Source organism: Oncorhynchus keta, chromosome 30 (assembly GCF_023373465.1).
Source record: "Oncorhynchus keta strain PuntledgeMale-10-30-2019 chromosome 30, Oket_V2, whole genome shotgun sequence".
In the NCBI taxonomy this organism is placed as follows: domain Eukaryota; kingdom Metazoa; phylum Chordata; class Actinopteri; order Salmoniformes; family Salmonidae; genus Oncorhynchus; species Oncorhynchus keta.
In genome coordinates, this window is record NC_068450.1 from 50,489,665 (window position 1) to 50,512,765 (window position 23,101).

A 23,101-nucleotide genomic window follows, 5' to 3' on the forward strand; every position below is an offset into this window, starting at 1 on the left:
GGACGTAAACAAAATAATTAGCATAGTCGTCGCTACACAAACCGCACAAATAAAATATAAAACATTCATTACCTTTGACCATCTTCTTTGTTGGCACTCCTAGATGTCCCATAATCACTATTGGGTCTTTTTTTTCCGATTAAATCGGTCCATATATAGCCTAGATATCGATCTATGAAGACTGTGTGAGCAACGAAAAAAAATAGCGTTTTATAACGTAACGTAATTTTTTTAATTTAAAAAAGTTGACGATAAACTTTCACAAAACACTTCGAAATACTTTTGTAATGCAACTTTAGGTATTAGTAAACGTTAATAAGCGATCAAATTGATCACGAGGCGATGTATATTCTATAGCTGTACGTCTGGAAATAATGTCTGGGTAAATCTCAACCAAAATATCCGATCGGAGACCTGAAGAAATGGGCTGTCTCTTCTTCGTTTGACCAAGAAACAAAGCCTAGGCAAATGACAAGACTGTTGACATCGTGTGGAAGCTGTAGGAATTGCAATCTCGGCTCCAGGTAATTTGCTTTCCCATAGACAATATATGCAAGTGGCGCATTGATATATTTTCCAAATTTCAGTGATCAGATTTTCCTGCGCTTTTCGATGAAACGCACGTTCTGTTATAGTCACAGCCGTGATTTAACCAGTTTTATAAACGTCTGAGTGTTTTCTATCCACACATACTAATCATATGCATATACTATATTCCTGGCATGAGCGCTGAAATGTTGAGCGATTTTTAACAGAATGTTCGAAAAAGTAGGGGGTAGGAGTAACAGGTTAACCAAATATACAGACAGACTCCGCTCACAAAATCACAATGATTGAGTAGCTAAGTGAATATTTTATAATAAAAATAGAATTATTTATGACAATATACACACTTTTTTGGACAATTACCATACTTCAACAGCCTAGTTTTTTGTGATGGGTCGTTCATGAACCGAATCGCATCAGTGAAAGAGCTGTTAATTTGGCTCCCTGATTTGCATACTGTTGCTACTGCTTTTTGAGCTCAAAACAATGTTTTTCTGCAGATAATTTACAAAATAATTATCTAAAGAGGGTTAATCCTCACTGCAGAAACAAATAGTGGGGGTAACATATGGAATTGTTTTAAGGTGGTCATACCAAGGATCATTTTGATATTTGAATTTTAGCACCCCTTCAGATATAAAAAATATATATATATTTGATGAAACATTGAATTTGGCCTTACTGCTATTAGCCCATAGAAATGCATTGAATACCAGATTCATACATGGATAAACATAGTCAAAAGAAAATCTAAAGAACCTTTGTTTTGAAGTGTCTGTCCTATATCTGAGAGGTATATGAGAAGATCAGGAAGCTGTCAGAACAGCCTAAATTCGTGGGGGCATGGCCTCTACGAGGTGTCAAACGTTCCACACGGATGCTGGCCCATGTTGACTACAATGCTTCACATAGTTGTGTCAAGTTGGCTGGATGTCCTTTGGGTGGTGGACAGCTTGATACACATGGGAAACTGTTGAGCGTGACAAAACCAGCAGCGTTGCAGTTCTTCACACAAACCGGTGTGACTGGCACATACTACCATGCCCTATTCAAAGGCACTTCAATATTTTGTCTTGTCCATTGGCCCTCTGAATGGCACACATACACAATCCATGTCTCAGTTGTCTCAAGGCTTAAAAATCCTTCTTTAACCAGTCTCCTCCCCTTCATCTACACTGATTTTAAGTGGATTTAACAAATGATCTCAATAAGGGATCATAGCTTTCACCTGGATTCACCTAGTCAGGTGGTCTTAATGGGGGTCTTTTTAACTGATACCGGGCTACCGTCAGGCGAGTCTTTTTGAGGCTGGTGGGCGTCCTAGTTGCAAAACTGCAAACTCTGCCCATCTGGCTCTCTAGGCAGGCTGAGGCAAATGCTACAATTATTTCAACCCAGGTCTGTTCTCTCCCTTCTCTCGTTCTCTCCCTTCTAAGCTCTTCTCATGTCAGCGTGTCTATTGGACACTTTGGTATAACTGACTGCCCAATATAACTGATCATAGTCTCCCTCCCTTTCCTAACTATGCCAGTCGCTCAGTTATTCCTGGAGTATGAAACAAAGACTAACTTCTAACAGACCCATATAATTACATAAGCTGCAGTATAATTGAGAAGTTCAGCCCAGCCCAAATCAAAGGTGGGGACTAACACTAGCCTTTAATCACAGTAGCTATAGGCTGTAACTGAAGCCGGCCGTGGCAGTGGCCCTCGCTCCAGCCCTGTAAGGTGTGTGTGCGTGGACTGTGGGTAAGTTGTTATGGGGCAGGGTGGGTCGGGAGGCTTGGCCCCTTGAAGAGCACTGAACTCGTAACTGTCTTTGGTCTGCACATATTTGAGGTTCGATGCCCTTGGATAGTGTGTGCCTATGTGTGAATTGGTATCTGGTGGGGTTCTAAAAAGAAAAAAACGTATCACCACACAAACACACCTAGGTCATCCTAGTGCACGTTTGTGCGAGTTTGTGTGTGTACGTATGTGCGTGTGTGTGCACGTATGTTTATCTAAGGCTTAGCTGAGATTGGACTGAACGAGAATGACACAAAGGAAGGAGACAGAGAGCTAGAGAGGTGAGAGAGAGAAAGAGATGCTTGCTTTCCGTAATGACAGAAGTAAACTATATATATTTTTAAAAATGTGGACATCCCTTCAAATTACTGGATTCGGCTATTTCAGCCACACCCGTTGGTGACAGCTGTATCACATTGAGCACACAGCCATGCAATCTGCATAGACGAACATTGGCAGTAGAATGGCCTTACTGAAAACCTCATTGTCTTTCAATGTGGCACTGTCATCAGATGCCACCTTTCAAATAAGTCAGTTTGTTACATTTCTGCCCTGCTAGAGCTGCCACGGTCAAATGTAAGTGCTGTTATTGTAAGTGAGTGGTAGGCACACAAGCTCACAGAACGGGACCACAGAGTGCTGAAGTGCTCTGCATGTAAAAATCGTCTGTCTTCGGTTGCAACACTCACTACCGAGTGCCCATCCAAACTGCCTCTGGAAGCAACGTCAGCACAATAACTGTTTGTCGGGAACTTTATGAAATGGGTTTCCATGGCCGAGCAGTCTCATACGAGCATAAGATCACCATGCACAATGCCAAGCGTCGGCTGGAATAGTGTTAAACTCGCTGCCATTGGACTCTGGAGCAGTGGAACGTGTTCTCTAGCGTGATGGATCACGCTTCACCTTCTGGGAGTCCGAAGAACGAATCTGGGTTTGGCCGATGTCAGGAAAACACTATCTGCCCCAAGGCATAGTGCCAACTGTGAAGTTTAGTGGAGGATAAATAATGGTCGGGTTGTTTTTCATGGTTTGGGCTAGGCCCCTTAGTTCAAGTGAAGGGATATCTTAACACTACAGCATAGAATGACATTCTAGATGATTCTGTCTTTCCAACTTTGTGGCAACAGTTTGGGGAAGGCTTTTTTCTTGTTTCAGCGTGACAATGGCCCCGTGCACAAAGCAAGATCCATACAGAAATGGTTTGTCGAGATCGGGGTGGAAGAACTTGGCTGGCCTGCACAGAGCCCTGACCCCAAGCCCATCAAACACCTTTGGGATGAATAGGAACTCCGATTGCGAGCCAGGCCTAATCTCCCGAAATCAGTGCCCGACCTCACTCATGCTCTTGTGACTGAATGGAAGCAAGTCCCTTCAGCAATGTTTCAACATCTAGTGGAAAGCCTTCCCAGAAGAGGATGTTTTAGCAGCAAAGAGGGGACCAACTCCATATTAATGCCCATGATTTTGGAATGAGATGTTCGACGAGCAGGTGTTCACATACTTTGGTCATGTAGTGTATGTTAATTGAACTGGAGACCAATGGGTCTGGCCAAAGAGAGACTGGGATCTTGCACCCCGGATGAGCAGCATTAGAGATTGAAGTTAGACCTATGCACAGTGTTCTTCCCTCACATCCCTAACCAGTTGTTTCCCAGATGGTATAGCAGTCGGACATGTGTTTTGTCCTGTCCCATGTAAATGTCGTTTTCCTCATTTTTTTCCGTATATTTTTTGTGTATATTTTAATCTCACTTTCCATCTATGGACTGAATATACTTTCCTTCAACTCGCCTCACCCAATGTGGTACGCATCTGCTTTTTATACTTTACCGGAACCTCATCAGAAACTAGCAAGCTAACAAGCTAGTAGTCAGTAAGCCACTGCTAGCGGTCTTCACCATTAACTCGGACACCAGCCAGCCTCAACTCGATCAATACCTGCCAGTCCACACAGCGCGATATCAACACAGAGCATATCGGACTGCTTTTTCTCTACCACATCTCCGGATTCCTACCGCAAGCTTTGAACCTTTACACCGGATCATCACAGCCAACTAGCTGCAAACCGAGTGGCTAACGTCTCTGTCCCGAAGCAAGCACCAGTTAGTCTTGAGCTAGCCTCGAGCTAGGACCATCTCCCGGCCAGCCGAAGAGGTCCACCAGCTAATTCTTGGGCTACAAAACCTCTTTTGCCAATTGGCCCGGACCTTTTACTGCCGACACGGAGCCCCGCCGATCCATCACGACTGGTCTGCCGACGTAATCGCCCAAGGTGGTTTCTGCAGGCTCTTCCGTTGCGACGTCGCCGAAGGCCTTTCTGCTAGCCCCGGCCCGCTAGCTGTCTGAATCGCTGTGTCTCCAGCTCGCCTAGCATAGTAGTGACTCCTGAATCGGCTTCATGACTCAACTATTTCTGTTCATTGGACCCTATGATCACGCGGATACACATGCCTCTCCCTAATGTCAATATGCCTTGTCTATTGCTGTTTTGGTTAGTGATTATTGTCTTATTTCACTGTAGAGCCCCCAGCCCTGCCCAATATGCCTTAGATAGTCCTTTTGTCACACCCGCCACACATGCAGTGACCTCATCTGGCTTAACTGGTGCCTCTAGAGTCAAAACCTCTCATCGTCACTCAATGCCTAGGTTTAACCTCCACTGTACTCACATCCTACCATCCTGTACATTATGCCTTGAATCTATTCTGCCACGCATAGAAATATGCTCCTTTTACTCTCTGTTCCAAAGCACTAGACGACCAGTTCTTATAGCCTTTAGACATACTCTTTTTCTACTCCTCCTCTCTTCCTCTGGTGATGTAGAGGTTAACCCAGGCCCTGCAGCCCCCAGCACCACTCCCATTCCCCAGGCGCTCTCATTTGTTTACTTGTGTAACCGTAAAAGCCTTGGTTTCATTCATGTTCACATCAGAAGCCTCCTCCCTAAGTTTGTTTTATTCACTGCTTTAGCACACTCCGCCAACCCTGATGTCCTAGCTGTGTCTGAATCCTGGCTTAGGAAGGCCACCAAAAATCTTGACATTTCCATCACCAACTACAACATTTTACGAACAAAATAGAACTGCCATAGGGGGCGGAGTTGCAATCTACTGCAGACATAGCTGGAATTCTGTCATACTTTTCAGTAGAGGTCGACCGATTATGATTTTTCAACGCCGATACCGATTTATGGGAGGACCAGAAACCCGATACCGATTAATCGGGCGTTTTTTAAAATTTTTATTTGTTTATTTGTAATGACAATTACAACAATACTGAATGAACACTTATTTTAACTTAATATAATACATCAATAAAATCAATTTAGCCTCAAGTAAATAATGACACATGTTCAATTTGGTTTAAATAATGCAAAAACAAAGTGTTGGAGAAGAAAGTAAAAGTGCATTATGTGCTATGTAAGAAAGCTAACATTTCAGTTCCTTGCTCAGAACATGAGTACATATGAAAGCTGGTGGTTCCTTTCAACATGAGTCTTCAATATTCCCAGGTAAGAAGTTTTAGGTTGTAGTTATTATAGGAATTATAGGACGATTTCCCTCTATACCATTTGCATTTCATTAACCTTTGACTATTGGATGTTCTTATAGGCACTTCAGTATTGCCAGTGTAACAGTATAGCTTCCGTCCCTCTCCTCGCTCCTCCCTGGGCTCAAACCAGCAACACTATGACAACAGCCACCTTCGAAGCAGCGTTACCCATGCTGAGCAAGGGGAACAACTACTAGAAGGCTCAGAGCGAGTGGCGTTTGAAACACTATTAGCGTGCGTTAACTAGCTAGCCATTTCACTTCGGTTACACCAGCCTCATCTCGGGAGTTGATAGGCTTGAAGTCATAAACGGCACAATGCTTGACGCACACCAAAGAGCTGCTGGCAAAACGCACAAAAGTGCTGTTTGAATGCATGTTTATTTGGTGCCCAAAAATACAGATTTCCGATTGTTATGAAAACTTGAAATCGGTCCTAATTAATCGGGCATTCCGATTCATCGGTCGGTCTCTAATCTAGACGGTTCTGACTTAGAATATGTGGACAACTACAAATTCCCAGGTGTCTGGTTAGACTGTAAACTCTCCTTCCAGACTCACATTAAGCATCTCCAATCCAAAATGTAATCTAGAATCGACTTCTTATATTGCAACAAAATCTTCTACATTTGCACACACTGTACATAGATTTTTCTATTGTGTTATTGACTGTACATTTGTTTGTTTAACTCTGTTGTTTTTGTCACACTGCTTTGCTTTATCTTGGCCAGGTCACAGTTGTAAATGAGAACTTGTTCTCAACTGGCCTACCTGGTTAAATAAAGGTGCAATTAAAATAACCATAAGAGGGTATAATGACAAATTGACCTTAGATCAGCATCTAGAGACTAGAGTCATCTTCAACCCTCAATCTGTCATCAGCTTCTTTATTCTGTTTTGTTTCTAAGTTTCGTTGGTGGCTTAGCTAGCTTACCTCCCGTTGTCTTTGGAATGGCTTTTGATAGGGCCTTTTTTCTCCTGTCCACTCTGATGTTCCTTTGATGAATGTGTTTGCAAACACCTTACATGTAATGTGCAATACACACACACATTTTTAAGGTGTCGCATCAGTTCTCTCCAGAGTTTTCCTCCACGCTTTTCAAAGTCACAATGAGTCATTCCGAACACGGAACCCCTCTCCTCTCCGTCCTCGTTCCCCCGCGCCGCCTCCTCATCCCCTCAACCCTGACACAAAGAGCTTCACTTCTCCTCTTTGTTTTATGTCGGTTCATTCTGAATTCCGTGAGCACAGTCCAGACGAGGTTATCTCTCCGAAGGCTACCGGGACTGATTTGGGCCTCTTTATCACCGAGGCTTGAAAGCTTGTCTTTGACCAACAGGAGAGTGTGTGTGATCTGTTTGCAGTTTAAACTGCAATCGAACACAATCCCGATTCCCCACACTCTCGCCTTCGCTTGGGTTGGTACACATCACCTCATCACCTTTCCCTCAGTTTTTATTTTATTTTTTGTGTGTGTGTGTGTGTGTGTGTGTGTGTGTGTGTGTTGAGGTCATAATTTCCCATCTTTGATGTTGGCAGGCTCCCTGGGTGTGCATGCTGCCATGACTTGACAGAATACTGTAATGCTCATAGTACTGGAAGCACTCTGTGTGTCTAGACTATGGGGGACATTTTCCTCTCACAAACAAACGCGCTGTGAGCAAACATTTTAAATAGATGGGAGATCCGATACTGCAGCTCACCTGGAGCCAGGCAAGGGGAAATACCCCAAATCCTCATCACCTCCACCAAAATCACTGGTCAGACCGTTTGTGGAATTTCTTCACACCCCTACCTACTCAAAGTTGTAACCCTGAACATGTGGAGAACACCACTCAAACCCACAGTTGTGCCAATACATCCTCCTGGAGATCTCCCTCCTGCAGGCTTTTGCTCCAACCCCAATCTAGCACACCTGATTCTCCTAATCAGTTGCTCACCGGGACCTTGATGACCGGTATCCAAACCAGTGTGTTACAACAGGATTTAACTAAAACCATGCACCTACACAGCTCTCCAGGGGGAGGGCTTCTTTGGCCAACCCTGTCGTTGAAAAGTTACAAGTCAATCAGAGACCAATTGGACTGCACACACCCCAAGGTCTACAAATAAGTTTATATGTAAATGACTGAACCTCGACCCTGCCCCTTTTACCCACCATCCCACCCCAATTTCCCAAAACAAGTTAATACAATACAGGCAGATTGTACCATGTACTTGCACTGATCAAGCTAGCTCTCCACTCCACTCAGTTTGGAAGTAACCTTACATGGCTGTATGGGGAGGCATGACTCGGCCCCAAATGAGCCAGTCTTACCATCTGCTGCTAACGAGCTCTGGGAGTATTTAGGGGACAGTGCTGCATGACTGTAGCAGTGAAGCGTCAAACAGACCAATACCACACAAGGGGTAGGGCCAGACATAAGGGAGAGATCCGCAGAGTGAGATTTAGAGACTGACTGAGGACAGTTTGTTTGTTTTACGAAACACCAAGAGCACCATGAGCACAGTTTGAGTTAGTAGCGAGACACAGTGTGAGTTTTGTGAGACACAGTTTGAACAAAGTAACACAGTTTGAGACTTCAGTCCCCCTGAAAGCCCCCACCCTCCTGCCACTGCTAAAACTGTTCCCTCAGTGCCAGTTTGTTTCCCGAGTGGAAATCAATGGAATCTCATTACGGAAAATTATGAGGAAGTGCAGATATTGGATGGATCTCACCCGCCGCTGCTTCATGCCAGCCGACTGCAGGCGGACACGTCCGCTGCCAGCGGGGGGTGCCAGGCTGCGATTCCTCACTGAGAGATGCGGCTAATTAGCATCAGAGATGGATGGATGGCAGAGAGAACACAAGCAATTACTCTGTTCAAAAAGAGAGGGTGCGAGAGAGGGGCTCAGAATATTATTATTTTTCCTCTCGTACCTCCGTTTTACCATGAAAGCATTCCTCGTATTTTATGTCAAGACATTCAGGCCGTCGTTTGAGGCTTATTGTACGCACGTGACTGTAAATTGCTTAGGGGAGTGAAGTGCTCCAGGAAACTCATTTCCTGTATATGCACAGTATTTTTGATGAATGCGACAGCTGGCTTTAACTACTTGATTGGTGTGTTTTTGCAGCACACTTAGTGGCACTCCAGACGCTTAGTTTTCTGGGGAAAATGAGCGAGAGAGGGTGATTTTCGAGCTTGAAAATCAACTCGCCCTTTACTCAAAAGCCCGTGTTCTTACTGTGTGGTTCTCCATTTGGCTGTGACGTTTGTCTTTTACTGTCAGGGAAAGTAGTCCGTCAGTCTTGTATGGCAGTCTGTAGTTTTAATTTCATACGACGTAAAGGTCGTCCGTGGTGGGAAGAGTGGGCTGCCACATGGCGCACTTAACTTTCTCAGTGCAGGAGGGAGACCCCAACCTCTCACAATGCCCCATGGGCTGCATGTGGCCTGGCCTCAACTGCTTAGTGTGTCCAGAGAAAGGCTGGTCCTCTGTAAGCTACCCTGCCTGTAGAATACATTAACACTGCCTCTGCGATCCACAGCAACACACACACACACACACACACACACACACACACACACACACACACACACACACACACACACACACACACACACTTACACGACATCATCAGGCTCATAACCAAAATGTGCGTGAGTTTAATAGGAAACAGAATTTAATATGATCTACTCTGTTTTGTGTCCAAAATATTTATACTCTACCCCGTTGCCATGGTGAGCAGATATGCTTGGGATGGAGGTTGAGGGGTCAGACTCCAGGAACTGTTAACCACCACCACCCTAGAGGAGTCGAGGCCTTTCGGCACACACTCTTTTCTGGTCACTATTCATAGATTGACAGTAACCCGCTCGATAGCTACAACATGAACAAAATGATAAAGTATATAATTTTATATTCTTGTTTGATAGTCCACTAGTAGTCCACTGGCCGATGATCAAATTCACCCATCCAACTCTGTTACTAAAATGTTTGGAGTGAATTTCGGCTCTCTATGCTGACATTCTCTCGTTGTCTTTCTTTCTCTTCCTCTTTCCTTCTCTCTGTCTGTCGCTCTCTTTGTCTCCCTGTCTCTCCCTCTTTCTCTCCCCCGCTTTCTCTCCCGCTCTTTTGCTCTTCTCTTTCTTTGCTTCTCTCTCCCCTCCTATCCCCCTTTCACTCTCTCTCTCTTCCTCTCATCCTTTCTCTCCCTCTCTCCTCCATCTCTCCCTCTTCCCCAGAGGCACATATGTCCAAACTTAACATGCAACCGAGCGGCTCTAACCTGAACCCTGGCCCCCGGCTTCCCGCTCTCCCTGGCTTCGTCCCAAATAGCACCTTATTCCCTATAGTGCATTACTTTTGACCTGGGCCCATAGTACCAGCTCGTAGGGCACTGTTCAAAAGTAGTGCACTATGTAAGGAATAGGGTGCCATTTGGAACATGGCCGACGAGACAAATGGCACACAGCGACGACAGCCATTACCCCGCACCTCTTTGCATAATGCCTTTAACCTTCACACAAAGATTGAGCGGCTCAATACTCAATACCCAAATGGCCTACCCCTCGGCATAATGTGGTTTATGCTCATGGTTTCTGTCTAGCTCGAGACATGGAGGGTTGGCGGGTAGCCTAGTGGTTAGAGCGTTGGGCCAGTAACCGGAATGTTGCTGGATGGAATCCCCGAGCTGACAAGGTAAAAATCTGTCGTTCTGCCCCTGAACAAGGCAGGTAACCCTCTGTTACCGCCACCTCTCTGATTCAGAGGGGTTGGGTTAAATGTGGAAGACACATTTCATTTGAATGCATTCAGTTGTACAACTGACTAGGCATCCCCATTTCCCTTTCTACATTCATTTTCAGATGAGAGTTATGGGTATGGTGGTATGGTTAGGAAAGCCTTGTCGTAGGTAGTTACAGTTGCAGCCAAATACAGTATATTGGCACCCTTGCACTTTTGTTAAATAATTCCCCATTTGTTCTAAAATAAGTTGAAAAAAGGTTTGGTCTCCACACCTTATTGGATTTTCAACATTGCAGAACCAGTTACATTTTTGTTTACGATTTGAATTACAGTTATTGGCACCCCAGAGCTACCAACAACCAAAAAAGCATTCAAAGAAAAGAACACTCTCCCGACAATCAAACATTAGAGGTTCAATAATATTGTGGAGTTGCATTACTGCCTCTGGTCCTGGAAGCCTTAAACGTGTGCAAGACATTAGGGAATCAGCCAGTTATCAAGGTGTTTTGGAGTGCAATGTTCAACCCACTGTCCAAAAACTGTGTGTGTGTGTGTGTGTGTGTGTGTGTGTGTGTGTGTGTGTGTGTGTGCAGCCCTGTGGATAAATTGAAAATATACAATACCAGTCAGAAGATTGGACACACCTACTCATTACATTCTTTATTTTACCTATATTCTACATTGCAGAATAATAGTGAAGATATCAAAACTATTAAATAACACCAATGGAATCATGTAGTAACCAAAAGTGTTAAACAAATCAAAGTATATTTTATATTTGAGATTCTTCAAAGTAGCCCCTGCCTTGATGACAGGTTTGCAAACTCTTGAGTAGGTGTGTGCAAGCCTTTGACTGGTACTGTATAGCAAATGAAATTGTATTTCTCATATGCTTCGTAAAGAACAGGTGTAAACTAATTGTCACGTCCTGACCATAGAAAGCCTGTATTTTCTATGATAGAGTGGGTCAGGGCTAGGCATTTTAGTCTAGTTTATTATTTCTATGTGGGGTTCTAGGTTTATTTTCTATGTTGGGGTTTGTGTATGATTCCCAATTGGAGGCAGCTGATAATCGTTGTCTCTAATTGGGGATCATACTTAAGTTGCATTTTTCCACCTGTGGGTTATGGGATATTGTTTAGTTGCCTGTTAGCACAGAATTGTCGTCACGGTTCGTTTATTCTTTATTGTTTTGTTTTTTCTAAGTTTCACTGTTTAATAAATGAGGCACCTTGGTCCGTCTATACTAACGATCGTGACACTAACAGTGAAATGCTTACTTACGGGTCCATTTTCAACAATGCAGAGTTTAAAAAAAAATATATATATATACATATACACTGCTCAAAAAAATAAAGGGAAAACTTAAACGACACAATGTAACTCCAAGTCAATCACACTTCTGTGAAATCAAACTATCCACTTAGGATGCAACACTGTTTGGCAATAAATTCCACATGCTGTGGTGCAAATGGAATAGACAACAGGTGGAAATTATAGGCAATTAGCAAGACACCCCCAATAAAGGAGTGGTTCTGCAGGTGGTGAGCACAGACCACTTCTCAGTTCCTACGCTTCCTGGCTGATGTTTTGGTCACTTTTGAATTCTGGCGGTGCTTTCACTCTAGTGGTAGCATGAGACAGAGTCTACAACCCACACAAGTGGCTCAGGTAGTGCAGCTCATCCAGGATGGTACATCAATGCGAGCTGTGGCAAGAAGGTTTGCTGTGTCTGTCAGCGTAGTGTCCAGAGCATGGAGGCGCTACCAGGAGACGGGCCAGGACATCAGGAGACGTGGAGGAGGCCGTAGGAGGGCAACAACCCAGCAGTAGGACCGCTACCTCCGCCTTTGTGCAAGGAGGAGCACTGCCAGAGCCCTGCATAATGACCTCCAGCAGGCCACAAATGTGCATGTGTCTGCTCAAACGGTCAGAAACCGACTCCATGAGGGTGGTATAAGGGCCCGGCGTCCACAGGTGGGGGTTGTGCTTACAGCCCAACACCGTGCAGGACGTTTGGCATTTGCCAGAGAACACCAAGATTGGCAAATTCGCCACTGGCGCCCTGTGCTCTTCACAGATGAAAGCAGGTTCACACTGAGCACATGTGACAGACGTGACAGAGTCTGGAGACGGCGTGGAGAACATTCTGCTGCCTGCAACATCCTCCAGCATGACCGGTTTGGCGGTGGGTCAGTCCTGGTGTGGGGTGGCATTTCTTTGGGGGCCGCACAGCCCTCCATGTGTTCGCCAGAGGTAGCCTGACTTCCATTACGTACCGAGATGAGATCCTCAGACCCCTTGTGAGACCATATGCTGGTGCGGTTGGCCCTGGGTTCCTCCTAATGCAAGGCAATGCTAGACCTCATGTGGCTGGAGTGTGTCAGCAGTTCGTGCAAGAGGAAGGCATTGATGCTATGGACTGGCCCGCCCGTTCCAAAGACCTGAATCCAATTGAGCACATCTGGGACATCATGTCTCGCTCCATCCACCAACGCCACGTTGCACCACAGACTGACCAGGAGTTGGCGGATGCTTTAGTCCAGGTCTAGGAGGAGATCCCTCAGGAGACCATCCACCACCTCATCAGGAGAATGCCCAGGCGTTGTATGGAGGTCATACAGGCACGTGGAGGCCACACACACTACTGAACCTCATTTTGACTTGTTTTACGGACATTACATCAAAGTTGGATCAGCCTGTAGTGTGGTTTTCCACTTTAATTTTGAGTGTGAATCCAAATCCAGACCTCCATGGGTTGATAAATTTGATTTCCATTGATCATTTTTGTGTGATTTTGTTGTCAGCACATTCAACTATGTAAAGAAAAAGGTATTTAATAAGAATATTTAATTCATTCAAATCTAGGATGTGTTATTTTAGTGTTCCCTTTTTTTGAGCAGTGTCCATTGTTTCTGTACACTATAAGTATTCATATATATATAATTATTCATATAATTATATATTCACACACACTCTGCATATATATATATATATATGAATACTTATAGTGTCACGGGAATAAATACACGGTGAATGAATTGTGTGAGGAGTGGAATGTGGTGGTAAAAAGCTCTTTTCAGGGGATTGCATGTTTTTGTCGTTGTCCCCGCCCACCCTCTAACCATGACTACAAACCCTACCCTGACCTTTTTTTACAAGGAGCATGTGTGCACATAAGTTGAACCATTATTAACCCTTACCCTTATAGCTAACGCTAACCTTAAATATGAACCTTAACATTAAGCCGGCTTAGCTAGTGATGGTGGAGAGAGAGAGAGACAGACAGACAGACAGATGTGTAGTAATAATATTAACCATTATGTGCCCCTCTCCTCCACAGATGGCCGTGAGAGGACCTGATACCCGCCCGGGACCCTGCTATGAGGACGAGGAGCGACAGTACGCAGCCCACTCCAGGTAGGTTCATTTCAGGAAGTACATTTTAATTACAATTCAATAATCGTAAAGAAGGCATTTGTTATTTTCAGTGACTGCTGTTTATTTGAAAAGTTTTTTACATTTCTGAATTTATATTTCAAATCACTTCCTGAATTGACTGCCTTCAATTTGAATTGAGCCCAACCTTGGCGTGTGTGTGCATGCACGTCTGTCTGTGTGTCTGTCTGTCTTCTTATCTGTTTTAGGCCACCATCAATACACACACACACACACACACGGCAGCAGAGAGAGTAATCCTCTTTAGAGCTTATAATTAAATCTGGAGTGTTTGCCTTGGGAAAGCCTCCTCATCCCGGGAGTAGCCCTGATCAGCTCCTGGGAGACGAAGAATAGACGGGGGATGGATCCTTTCTCTGCGCCACAAAGGTCCACCTAGATTATGCATGAGCATGATGCGGTTCTGTGCAGCTCTGTTAGCGGAGCACGGCCCAATGCCAAAGTCGCAGGTTCGATTCCGACTGGGACCACCCATACGGAAATGTATGCATGCTCTACTGTCAGTCGCTTTGAATCAAGGGTCTGCTAAATGACATACATTATATTATATAACACCTACTACGTTTCTCTCTCCAACTGACTCAACATCCTCATGTCAGATGGCACTTACACACGTGCACACATGTAGACTTAGTACCTGCTGTACACATACTCACTCACACACTCTTCCCCCTCTATTCCCCCCCACACACACACACACACACACACACACTCTGCTGTGTTAAAGTCCCCCAGCGCTAACCAGGAGTGTGGTGGGCCTGGGAGACAACCAGAGCACACAGTGGAGTGGTGCGGAGAGAGCTGTCATTTCACGGGTTATTGCTCCGGCTGACATGGGGGGCACCAAGGAGAAGGGAGTGGAGCCACGCTGACTGAGATGCACTAAAACTGAACAGAGCATCCACTGAAAGGAGCAGTGTTCCTGACTAGGTCTGGACTGTGAGCTAAAGCCTAAGGCTTTCTGCATGTAGGCCCTTCCTGAGCTAATGCTAAGCTTATGCTAACACATGTCTCAGATGACGTAACTTATGGTTACTCACACTCGACCGGCGTCGAATCGCGGGCGGTTAAATGAACTGTCGAGAGAAATGTCCGAGCTGTCGCTTAGCCCTCTCTTCTGATTTTAGTTAGAGGTGTCAACCCCACAAGCCTTTGTTCAAGTCTCTGTGTGAGACGACGGTACACAGAGTGACAGAGCATTCAACTGCTGGTGGGGAGCAGCACGTCTTCAGCACCAGAACAAAGAGGGAGGAAAGTGCCGCGCACGCTGCCTCCGAATGAGTCATTCTAAATCTTATATGTTTGCTCTCTTGTTTTAGATGTTCACTCGAGGATGAAACGAGCCCTGTACCCCAGAAACACTACATCTCCCCGAAGCGTCAATACCAAGACGGGGGACCTAAATTTATTCCAGGAATTTGACAAAACAGAGAGCGAGAGATTGGGGGGTGTAATTTCTGGGTTTTGGAGGGGAAATAATACAGAAAGAGGGAGAGCGATATGGAGAGAGGAATCGAGAGGGAAGTGAAATAAATGGGTTTTTCAAACCAAGCTGAACTTTGTGCGAGACCCCCCCCCCCCGGGCCCAGCTCATTGAGAGTCATTTCCTCACAAATGAGTGTGTCTCTGCTGTGCGGCTGTGTACCATTAGCATACATTTGGCCTGTCTTTTGTGAGGAAGGAGCCTGCACTTGCTGGGGATGCGGCTGGGCTGCACGTCTGGAAAGTCCAGTGCCTTAGGGGGGAATGGTGGTACCCCTCTATTCCCCCCATCCCAGCCCCATCTCCTGTAGTGGGGATCAGCTTTTCCCTAGACTGGGGTGTTAGTGCTCAGGGGGAGGCAGAGGAAGGGAGGGAGGGAGGGGTAAAACACACACTCATTCTACCCCATATGGAGCACATTAAGGTCATTACTGTTCTGAAGCACTGGGTCATGGGCTCCACGGCTCAGCCCCAGGTTATCCAGTCTGAACGGCCCATGACCCCATAGGTGATTGGATTAGGCCGCTAAGCCGAGGTTGTGTGCGTGAACAGTGGTCGCTGGGCTGATAATTGCGTGATTAATGTGCAGCCGGTGGCCAGTGCTTCAGATGGAGGACTGATATTACCCTCATCAATTTTGGTCTGCAGAAGTGTGTGTGTGCGTGTGTGTGTGTGCGTGTGTGTGTGCGTGTGTGTGGTCTGAATGGCACATTTAACTCCAGAGCTACTGTAGTAATGTAAATGTCTTCACAAGGCTACGCTACTCTTGAACACATGAGGACCAGTCTGACCACACATACACTCTGTTTAACCTTCCCTGGTCTCAGCTCAGTAGTTTTGTTCCACAGCACCTATCTCCGACCCACTGATCTGTGGTCTCTTCTCTCCTGCTAATGATCCGTGATTGGAGCTGTGTGTGTTGGTGTGCGTTTTCTCCCTTGTGAGCATGGCTTCGCTCTCCGACAGATGGCCACGTCAGCACGGTATGTTGCTTAAACAGGTGCATGCTGGGTAAATGTTTGATCAGCACATGAGCGTTGGTCTCTCACTAATCTCATCCCTTACCTTTCATTTCAATTCAGATCATTTCAATTCATTGACCTTTTTATTGGTATGCTAAAGTCATTTTATTTTTCTCAGACCCAAACGCAGACTTTCCGTACCGGCTTCCTCATTCACGATGCTCCTTGCTGTATGTATCAAGCGTCTCAGAGTAGGAGTGCCTTATGATCACAACGAAAGAAATGACATGGGTGAACTGATTCTAGATCAGCACTCCTACTGTGGGAAACGTTGAATACGAGTCCTGGTTTGTTCTTCAAATCTCTGCAAATCTCTACCTGTTACGAAGTGATTGGACCTTTTTTTGTTTGGCGCCGCCACTTCCTTGCTCCTTTTTGTGGCAGTGTGTTGCCGTTTCGGTTCGGAGTAAATGCAGGCCGCGGCACTCTTTTCCCCCGCTAACTCTGTTTTCGATGAAACGGGCCCGTAATGAAATCAGTATTTTGGAAATTAAACTGGTTTAGCCGTTGGGCTTCCATAAAGGCATCGCGTCAATGGGCTCTGGCTGCTTGGAGAGGTCACGCTCTTTCTGTCTCCCTCTTTCGGTCTCTCCCTCTCCGACAGACACCGAGGCAGGCACAAGCATTTATGGAAAATTAAATCATGGATTTATAAATAAAACAAAGGATAAACACACACTTAGAGAGAGACTGAGTGAGTGAGGTCTTTGACCGCTGACCAGTGAAGTCACAAAACAGACTGTCAAGTCTGACACTGTATTTTAGATCTGAACCAGTTGAATTACCAGTAGTTAAATCTGGAATGTTTATTTTGACTTTACAGATGGCCACTTAGTCATTGGCCACCAGGATATCTGATAGAATTGTTGGTGCTATTCAGTCTCATTTTAGTGCGTGTTACTCCTGTGTAAAGGTCTCAGTGGGATACAGTGCTGCAAAGTGTAATTCATACTGTACTCATTATAGAGTAGACAGAGTGATGGAGAACGCAGAGACATTTTGTGTGTGGGTGTGTGCATGCATGTCTATGTTTATCTAGGTTGGTTTCATTAACACAAATAACCTCTCTCCATTGCAGCCTAATGGTTTTCCTTTAAAGGGATACTTTGGGATTTTGACAATGAGGCCCGTTATCTACTTCTACAGAGTCCGATGAACTCGTGGATACCATTTGTATGTCTCTGCGCCCAGTATGAATGAAGTTAGAGGTAGTTTTGCGACTAGCGCAATGAATGGAAATCTATGGGTGTCTAGTTCTGGGGAAGTAGATTAAAGACTGCATTGCCAAAATCCTGAAAGTATCCCTTTAATGTGAAACCAGCCTGGTCTGGCCTGTTTTTAGCACTCTCGTGTGTGTGTGTGTGTGTGTGTGTGTGTGTGTGTGTGTGTGTGTGTGTGTGTGTGTGTGTGTGTGTGTGTGTGTGTGTGTGTGTGTGTGTGTGTGTGTGTGTGTGTGTGTGTGTGTGTGTGTGTGTGTGTGTGTGTCCGTTATTTTGGAAAATCCATAGCACAAACTGAAACACTCGCACATATACACACACATATGCAGATTGTCAGTAAGTGCTATGGACCCTCCAGAGAATGGGTTAGATCCCCTCCAAGCAACCCCTCGGTGGCCTCCATGGCTGCTATCTACCAGCTGTGTTCCCTCACACCAATGGAGTTTATTGAGGGTCAGGTAAGAACCACAGGGCCTAATTTTCCTTCCGTTTCCTTGGGCAGGTGCAAATAGTCCCCCCTCACTCACCAGGGCCAAATTCCTCCTTGTCGTAAGGTGGAAACTATGCCCAAATGTCATTGCGCACACACAAACGCACAGTGCATACACATAACACACACAACAAGCCACATAGAGTCACACAAACCACATAAACACACACCACATGCACCTTCTCCCCGTTTTCAGGCCACATCTCAAGGGCTGTTTGCATGGTGTAGGTTGTCCCAAAATGTAAGTAGCACCCTATACCCTACATGGTGCACTACTTTTGACCAGAGCCTTATGGTCCCTGATCAAAAGTAGTGCGCAATATAGCGAATAGGGTGCTATTTGGGATGCAGCCATAGTGTTGACAGTTGAGAGGTGTGAGTCTGATTTATTACATGACATGTTATTAGTAGCGTTCACTTGGCTCATGTGGATAGGATCACACTTCCCTCTGTCAGGTTGTATTACATGACCAAAAGTATGTGGACACCTGCTCATCGAACGTCTCATTCCAAAAGCAGTTTGTGTCCGCCCTTTGCTGCTATAATAGCCTCCACTCTTCTGGGAAGGCTTTCCACTAGATGTTGGAACATTGCTGCTTCCATTCAGCCACAAGAGCATGATGTTGGGCGATTAGGCCTGGCTCCCAGTCGGCGTTCCTATTCATTCCAAAGGTCTTTGACGGGGTTGAGGTCAGTGCTCTGTGCAGGCCAGTCAAGTTCTTCCACACTGATCTCGACAAACCATTTTTGTATGGACCTTGCTTTGTGCACTGTTGCCACAAAGCACAGAATCGTCTAGAATGTCATTGTATGCTGTAGCGTTAAGATCTCCCTTCACTGGAACTAAGGGGTTAGACCGAACCATGGAAAAACAGCCTCAGACCGTTATTCCTCCTCCACCAAACTTTACAGATGCATTCAGGCAGGTAGTGTTTTCCTGGCATCGGACTGCCAGATGGTGAAGCATGATTCATCTCCAGAGAATGCGTTTCTACTGCTCCAGAGTCAAATGGCAGTGAGCTTTACAACACTCCAGCCGACGCTTGGCATTGCGCATGGTGATCTTAGGCTTGTGTGTGGCTGCTCGGTCATGGAAACCATGAGCTCTTCAGTAAGGCCATTCTATTGTCAGTGTTTGTCTATGGAGATTGCATGGCTGTGTGCTGAATTTTATACACCCGTCAGCAACGGGTGGGGCTGAAATAGCTGAATTCACTCATTTGAAGTGGTGTCCACATACTTTTGTGTATATAGTGTGTATTACACCCCTTACACATACTCGCATACACTCACAAACATGCACACACACACGTACATATACATACATACATACACACACATCCATTATACTGACATGCATTTAGATACACCCGTAATCACCTATAGACTCACATGTATTAGCCAGGCCTAATCGCCTAGCTAGCCTAGTGGTTAGAGTGTTGGACTAATAACTAGTAAGGTTGCAAGTTCAAATCCCCGAGCTGACAAGGTACAAATCTGTCGTTCTGCCCCTGAACAGGCAGTTATGTATGCATGGAGTTTGAAAGCCCTCTTTGCGCCTTTCTCTCTGTCTCTAGCTCTCCGAGAGTTAGTGAGAGTAGAGCTCTCACTGTCCACTCACAGGCGTGCTCAGTGTGACAGCTCTGCACCTGTTGACTGTGCGCCATAACATGTTGTGTATGTGCTTCCCTTGGGAGATCTCTATGGTGTGTGGGGCAGTGGGCTAGGCATGCCAGATATCAACAGCATGTGGTTTATGTAGACTTGACCACCCAAACACGGACAGGTGGTCCCTTATCATTCAGCACCGGGGGCCCTATGATCTCACTAAGGGCCCAGAGAAGCGATAAGCAGGGAGAGAAAGGGAGCGAGAGATGGAGAGTGAGAAAGAAGTGGAGAGAGAAATGAAAGCCAGATGTTTCATCACTAGTGATTAGCAGCTGGCCAGCAGGGGTTTTGAGGGAGGGGAGAGCACCTGAACCTTCACCCCAGCTCAAGGCCTCCAAACAGGCTTTCACCTCCACATCCTTCTCCATTTTCCCACTAGCCTAAACATCTTTCCACCAGCTTACACAGGCCAAATATGCCCCCGAAATGACCCTTTCACAACATCACATCTATTAATCTATCCCTTTATCCGTCTCTCCATCCAGAGATTGAGGGATGGCTGAATTGATGAATAGATCGACATTTATTGTCCTCAGAGGATGTAGAGCTGGCGGGTGGGATGTGGTCATGTGTGTAATGCTTATTTGTGTGTGTGTGTTTGTGTGTGTATGTGTGTGTGTAAAGCAAAGCAAAGCATGTTGGTATCACAAACACATGTATGAAAATGTGCAGGGAATTTACCAGTGCAGTTTCCCCTCTATCACCTCTATCTGACCTGGGAGAAGGCCTAGTTTTGGGATTTGGTTCTGGTTGTTGGCTGTGTGTGTAACTTAGCCCAGGCAGGGCAGGGCGTGAGCAGGGAAAAATGTGGATGTGGCTGTGAAAAGTGATCCACCCTGCCTCTGTGAGTCGCCCTGCGTGTCTCCTTACCCCAGGAGCTTAGTCCCCTAATCACCCCACAGTCACTGGTAGGGAATCAGAGACACCCAGCTGCCTGCAGCCTCCTTACTGCGCTACCCCCCGGGTCACACACACTCAATCAGATATGTGCATTTACACACAAGCTTATGCACACACACAAGTTGACTGGGGGGGGGGGGTGGAAAATAAATGTCTACACTCTCTAATATGATTCTGTCCTCTGTGTGTGTTTGTCGCAGGAGAGCGGATCCGAATGACTACCCCACCCAGTCTAGGACAGCACCCGGTTACCCCGGCCGAGGCAACTACTACCCCCCTAAAGAGGCCCAGCCCCGCCCCTCTAGCCAGCCCCCTGGGCCACTACAGGTGGACCCCAGGTACTACCCATCCTCGCCCCACCGGGCTGACCAGCACCAGGATGTGCCCCCCTCACCAGGCACCCGTGCCCCCCGCTACGAGACAGTGGGCAGGGACGGTTACCATGACGCCAGCCCTGAGTGCTACGGCGGCGGCTACAGGGACGGCAGGCAGCCAGACCCAGGCCAGAAGAACAGCATGATCGGAGCGGTGTAGGTGCCATAGCTAGATGGACTGAGACTGGGATTGCAGAATTCTGGTAACTTTCCCCAAATTTTCCGGGAAAATCCCAGTCGGAAGATTCCCTGGTTTCTGCCATATTTCTTCTTGATTCCTGGAATCTTCCAACCAGGATTTTTGGAAAACCTTGGAATTTTGGAAAGATTACTGATTACTCCAACCCTAAATCAGACCCACTCATTGCTTCTCTACAGCCCCCTGTCTGAAAACATCCTCGCCCCCCTACCTCATTTGGTGTCTGCAAATCTGAAGGAATCAGAGTGGTGTAAATAATACGGCTCCAACTAGACGTCCAATGGGCGTGAGCCATACTGCTTACACCTATCCAGGTCTTTGAGATCTACAAACATCAGCAGTAGGGGAAGGGTTGCGTCCCAAATGGCATTTTATTCCCTTTCTAGTGCACTTCTTTTGACCAGGTCAAAAGTAGTGCACTATGTTGGGAATAGGGTGCCATTTGGAAGGGGTGGTTTATGGACCAGGCCATCATCAGAACACTCCTCTCAGCTGCTGACATGTTTTAGAAGCAGTAAAGGTCGATATGTGTACTGTATGTACAGTATGTATAGAGACATGTTTAGAAATGTGTGTTTCTTTATGCATGTGTGGAGATGTAAATGATGTATTTTTGATTCATAGGAGTCCAGAATGACTGGAGTTAGACATAATGTACAGATTGGAAAGAGACTTTTAATTGAATACCAGCCAAACTCTTGCAGGGTTGCTGGCTTGCACAAACTTTTTGCACAAGCTTAAAAACAGGCCCCTCCCCTTCTGGAACAACAGTGAGAGGCCAGGGATGGTGAAGTTGGGGTTTTGACTCAAAAGGCACCCTATTCCTGAGATAACGGAAGACAACTGGACAAGAAGTTGACACTGGACAGGAAGTTGATCCTAAGAAACAAGGTCAGAGGAACAGGAAGTAGGGAACAGGAAATGAAGTCCACATCAAAGCGTTTTTGCCCGCCTGCCGTGTCCCTTCCATCCGCATTTTAGATGTGGGTGTCTTTTGAAAGTGTTTTGTTTTAGTTGTGGCCTTTGCTAAAAATGAAAAAAAAACTTCCATCAACAGTTTTTTGCCTATAACAAATTTCTGCTGCCCATAATGTGCTTTTTTAAGTAAAGTATAATGTGTGTTGTGATTGATTTAAACGGCTGTGTCAAATTTAGGTTATCATAAAGACACTGTGGTCCTTCTGTGGCTCAGTTGGTAGAGCATGGCGCTTGTAACGCCAGGGTAGTGGGTTCGATTCCCGGGACCACCCATACGTAGAATGTATGCACACATGACTGTAAGTCGCTTTGGATAAAAGCGTCAGCTAAATGGCATATATTATTATTATATTATTATTATATATATTACTGTTTAACAAATTAAAATGTATGCTCTGTGTTGACTAACTATATTTATTCATCACATGGGCTGTATCCCGAATGGCACCCTATTCCCTATATACTTTTGAGCAGGACCCTAATGGGCTGTGTCCATAGCCTTATGAACCCTGGTCAGAAGTAGTGCACCACATAGGGAACACGGTGCCATTTGGGGCACAGCCACAGTCTCCTAGTGATAAAGGCCTAAGAGAGACATTTATACATGTTACTCATATGCACCGGGATTATTATCCTTTCTCGCCATTGATCTCATTTCAAGTCAGTTAACCCACCATTCCTAGGCT

The 23,101-nt window shown here is 45.7% G+C and overlaps 1 protein-coding gene across 1 annotated transcript in view; it reads left to right on the top strand.

Moving 5' to 3' along the window:
* Positions 1 to 22,813, top strand: part of LOC127914013 (partitioning defective 3 homolog B-like) — a 47,107-nt gene extending 24,294 nt beyond the window's left edge. The window contains exons 2-4 of the mRNA XM_052488498.1: positions 13,967 to 14,043; positions 21,065 to 21,394; positions 22,062 to 22,813. Of these exons, the coding sequence (XP_052344458.1) occupies positions 13,967 to 14,043; positions 21,065 to 21,394; positions 22,062 to 22,074 (420 nt within the window). The 3' untranslated portion in view covers positions 22,075 to 22,813. The remainder of the gene's footprint in view (positions 1 to 13,966; positions 14,044 to 21,064; positions 21,395 to 22,061) is intronic.
* Positions 22,814 to 23,101: the final 288 nt, after the last annotated feature.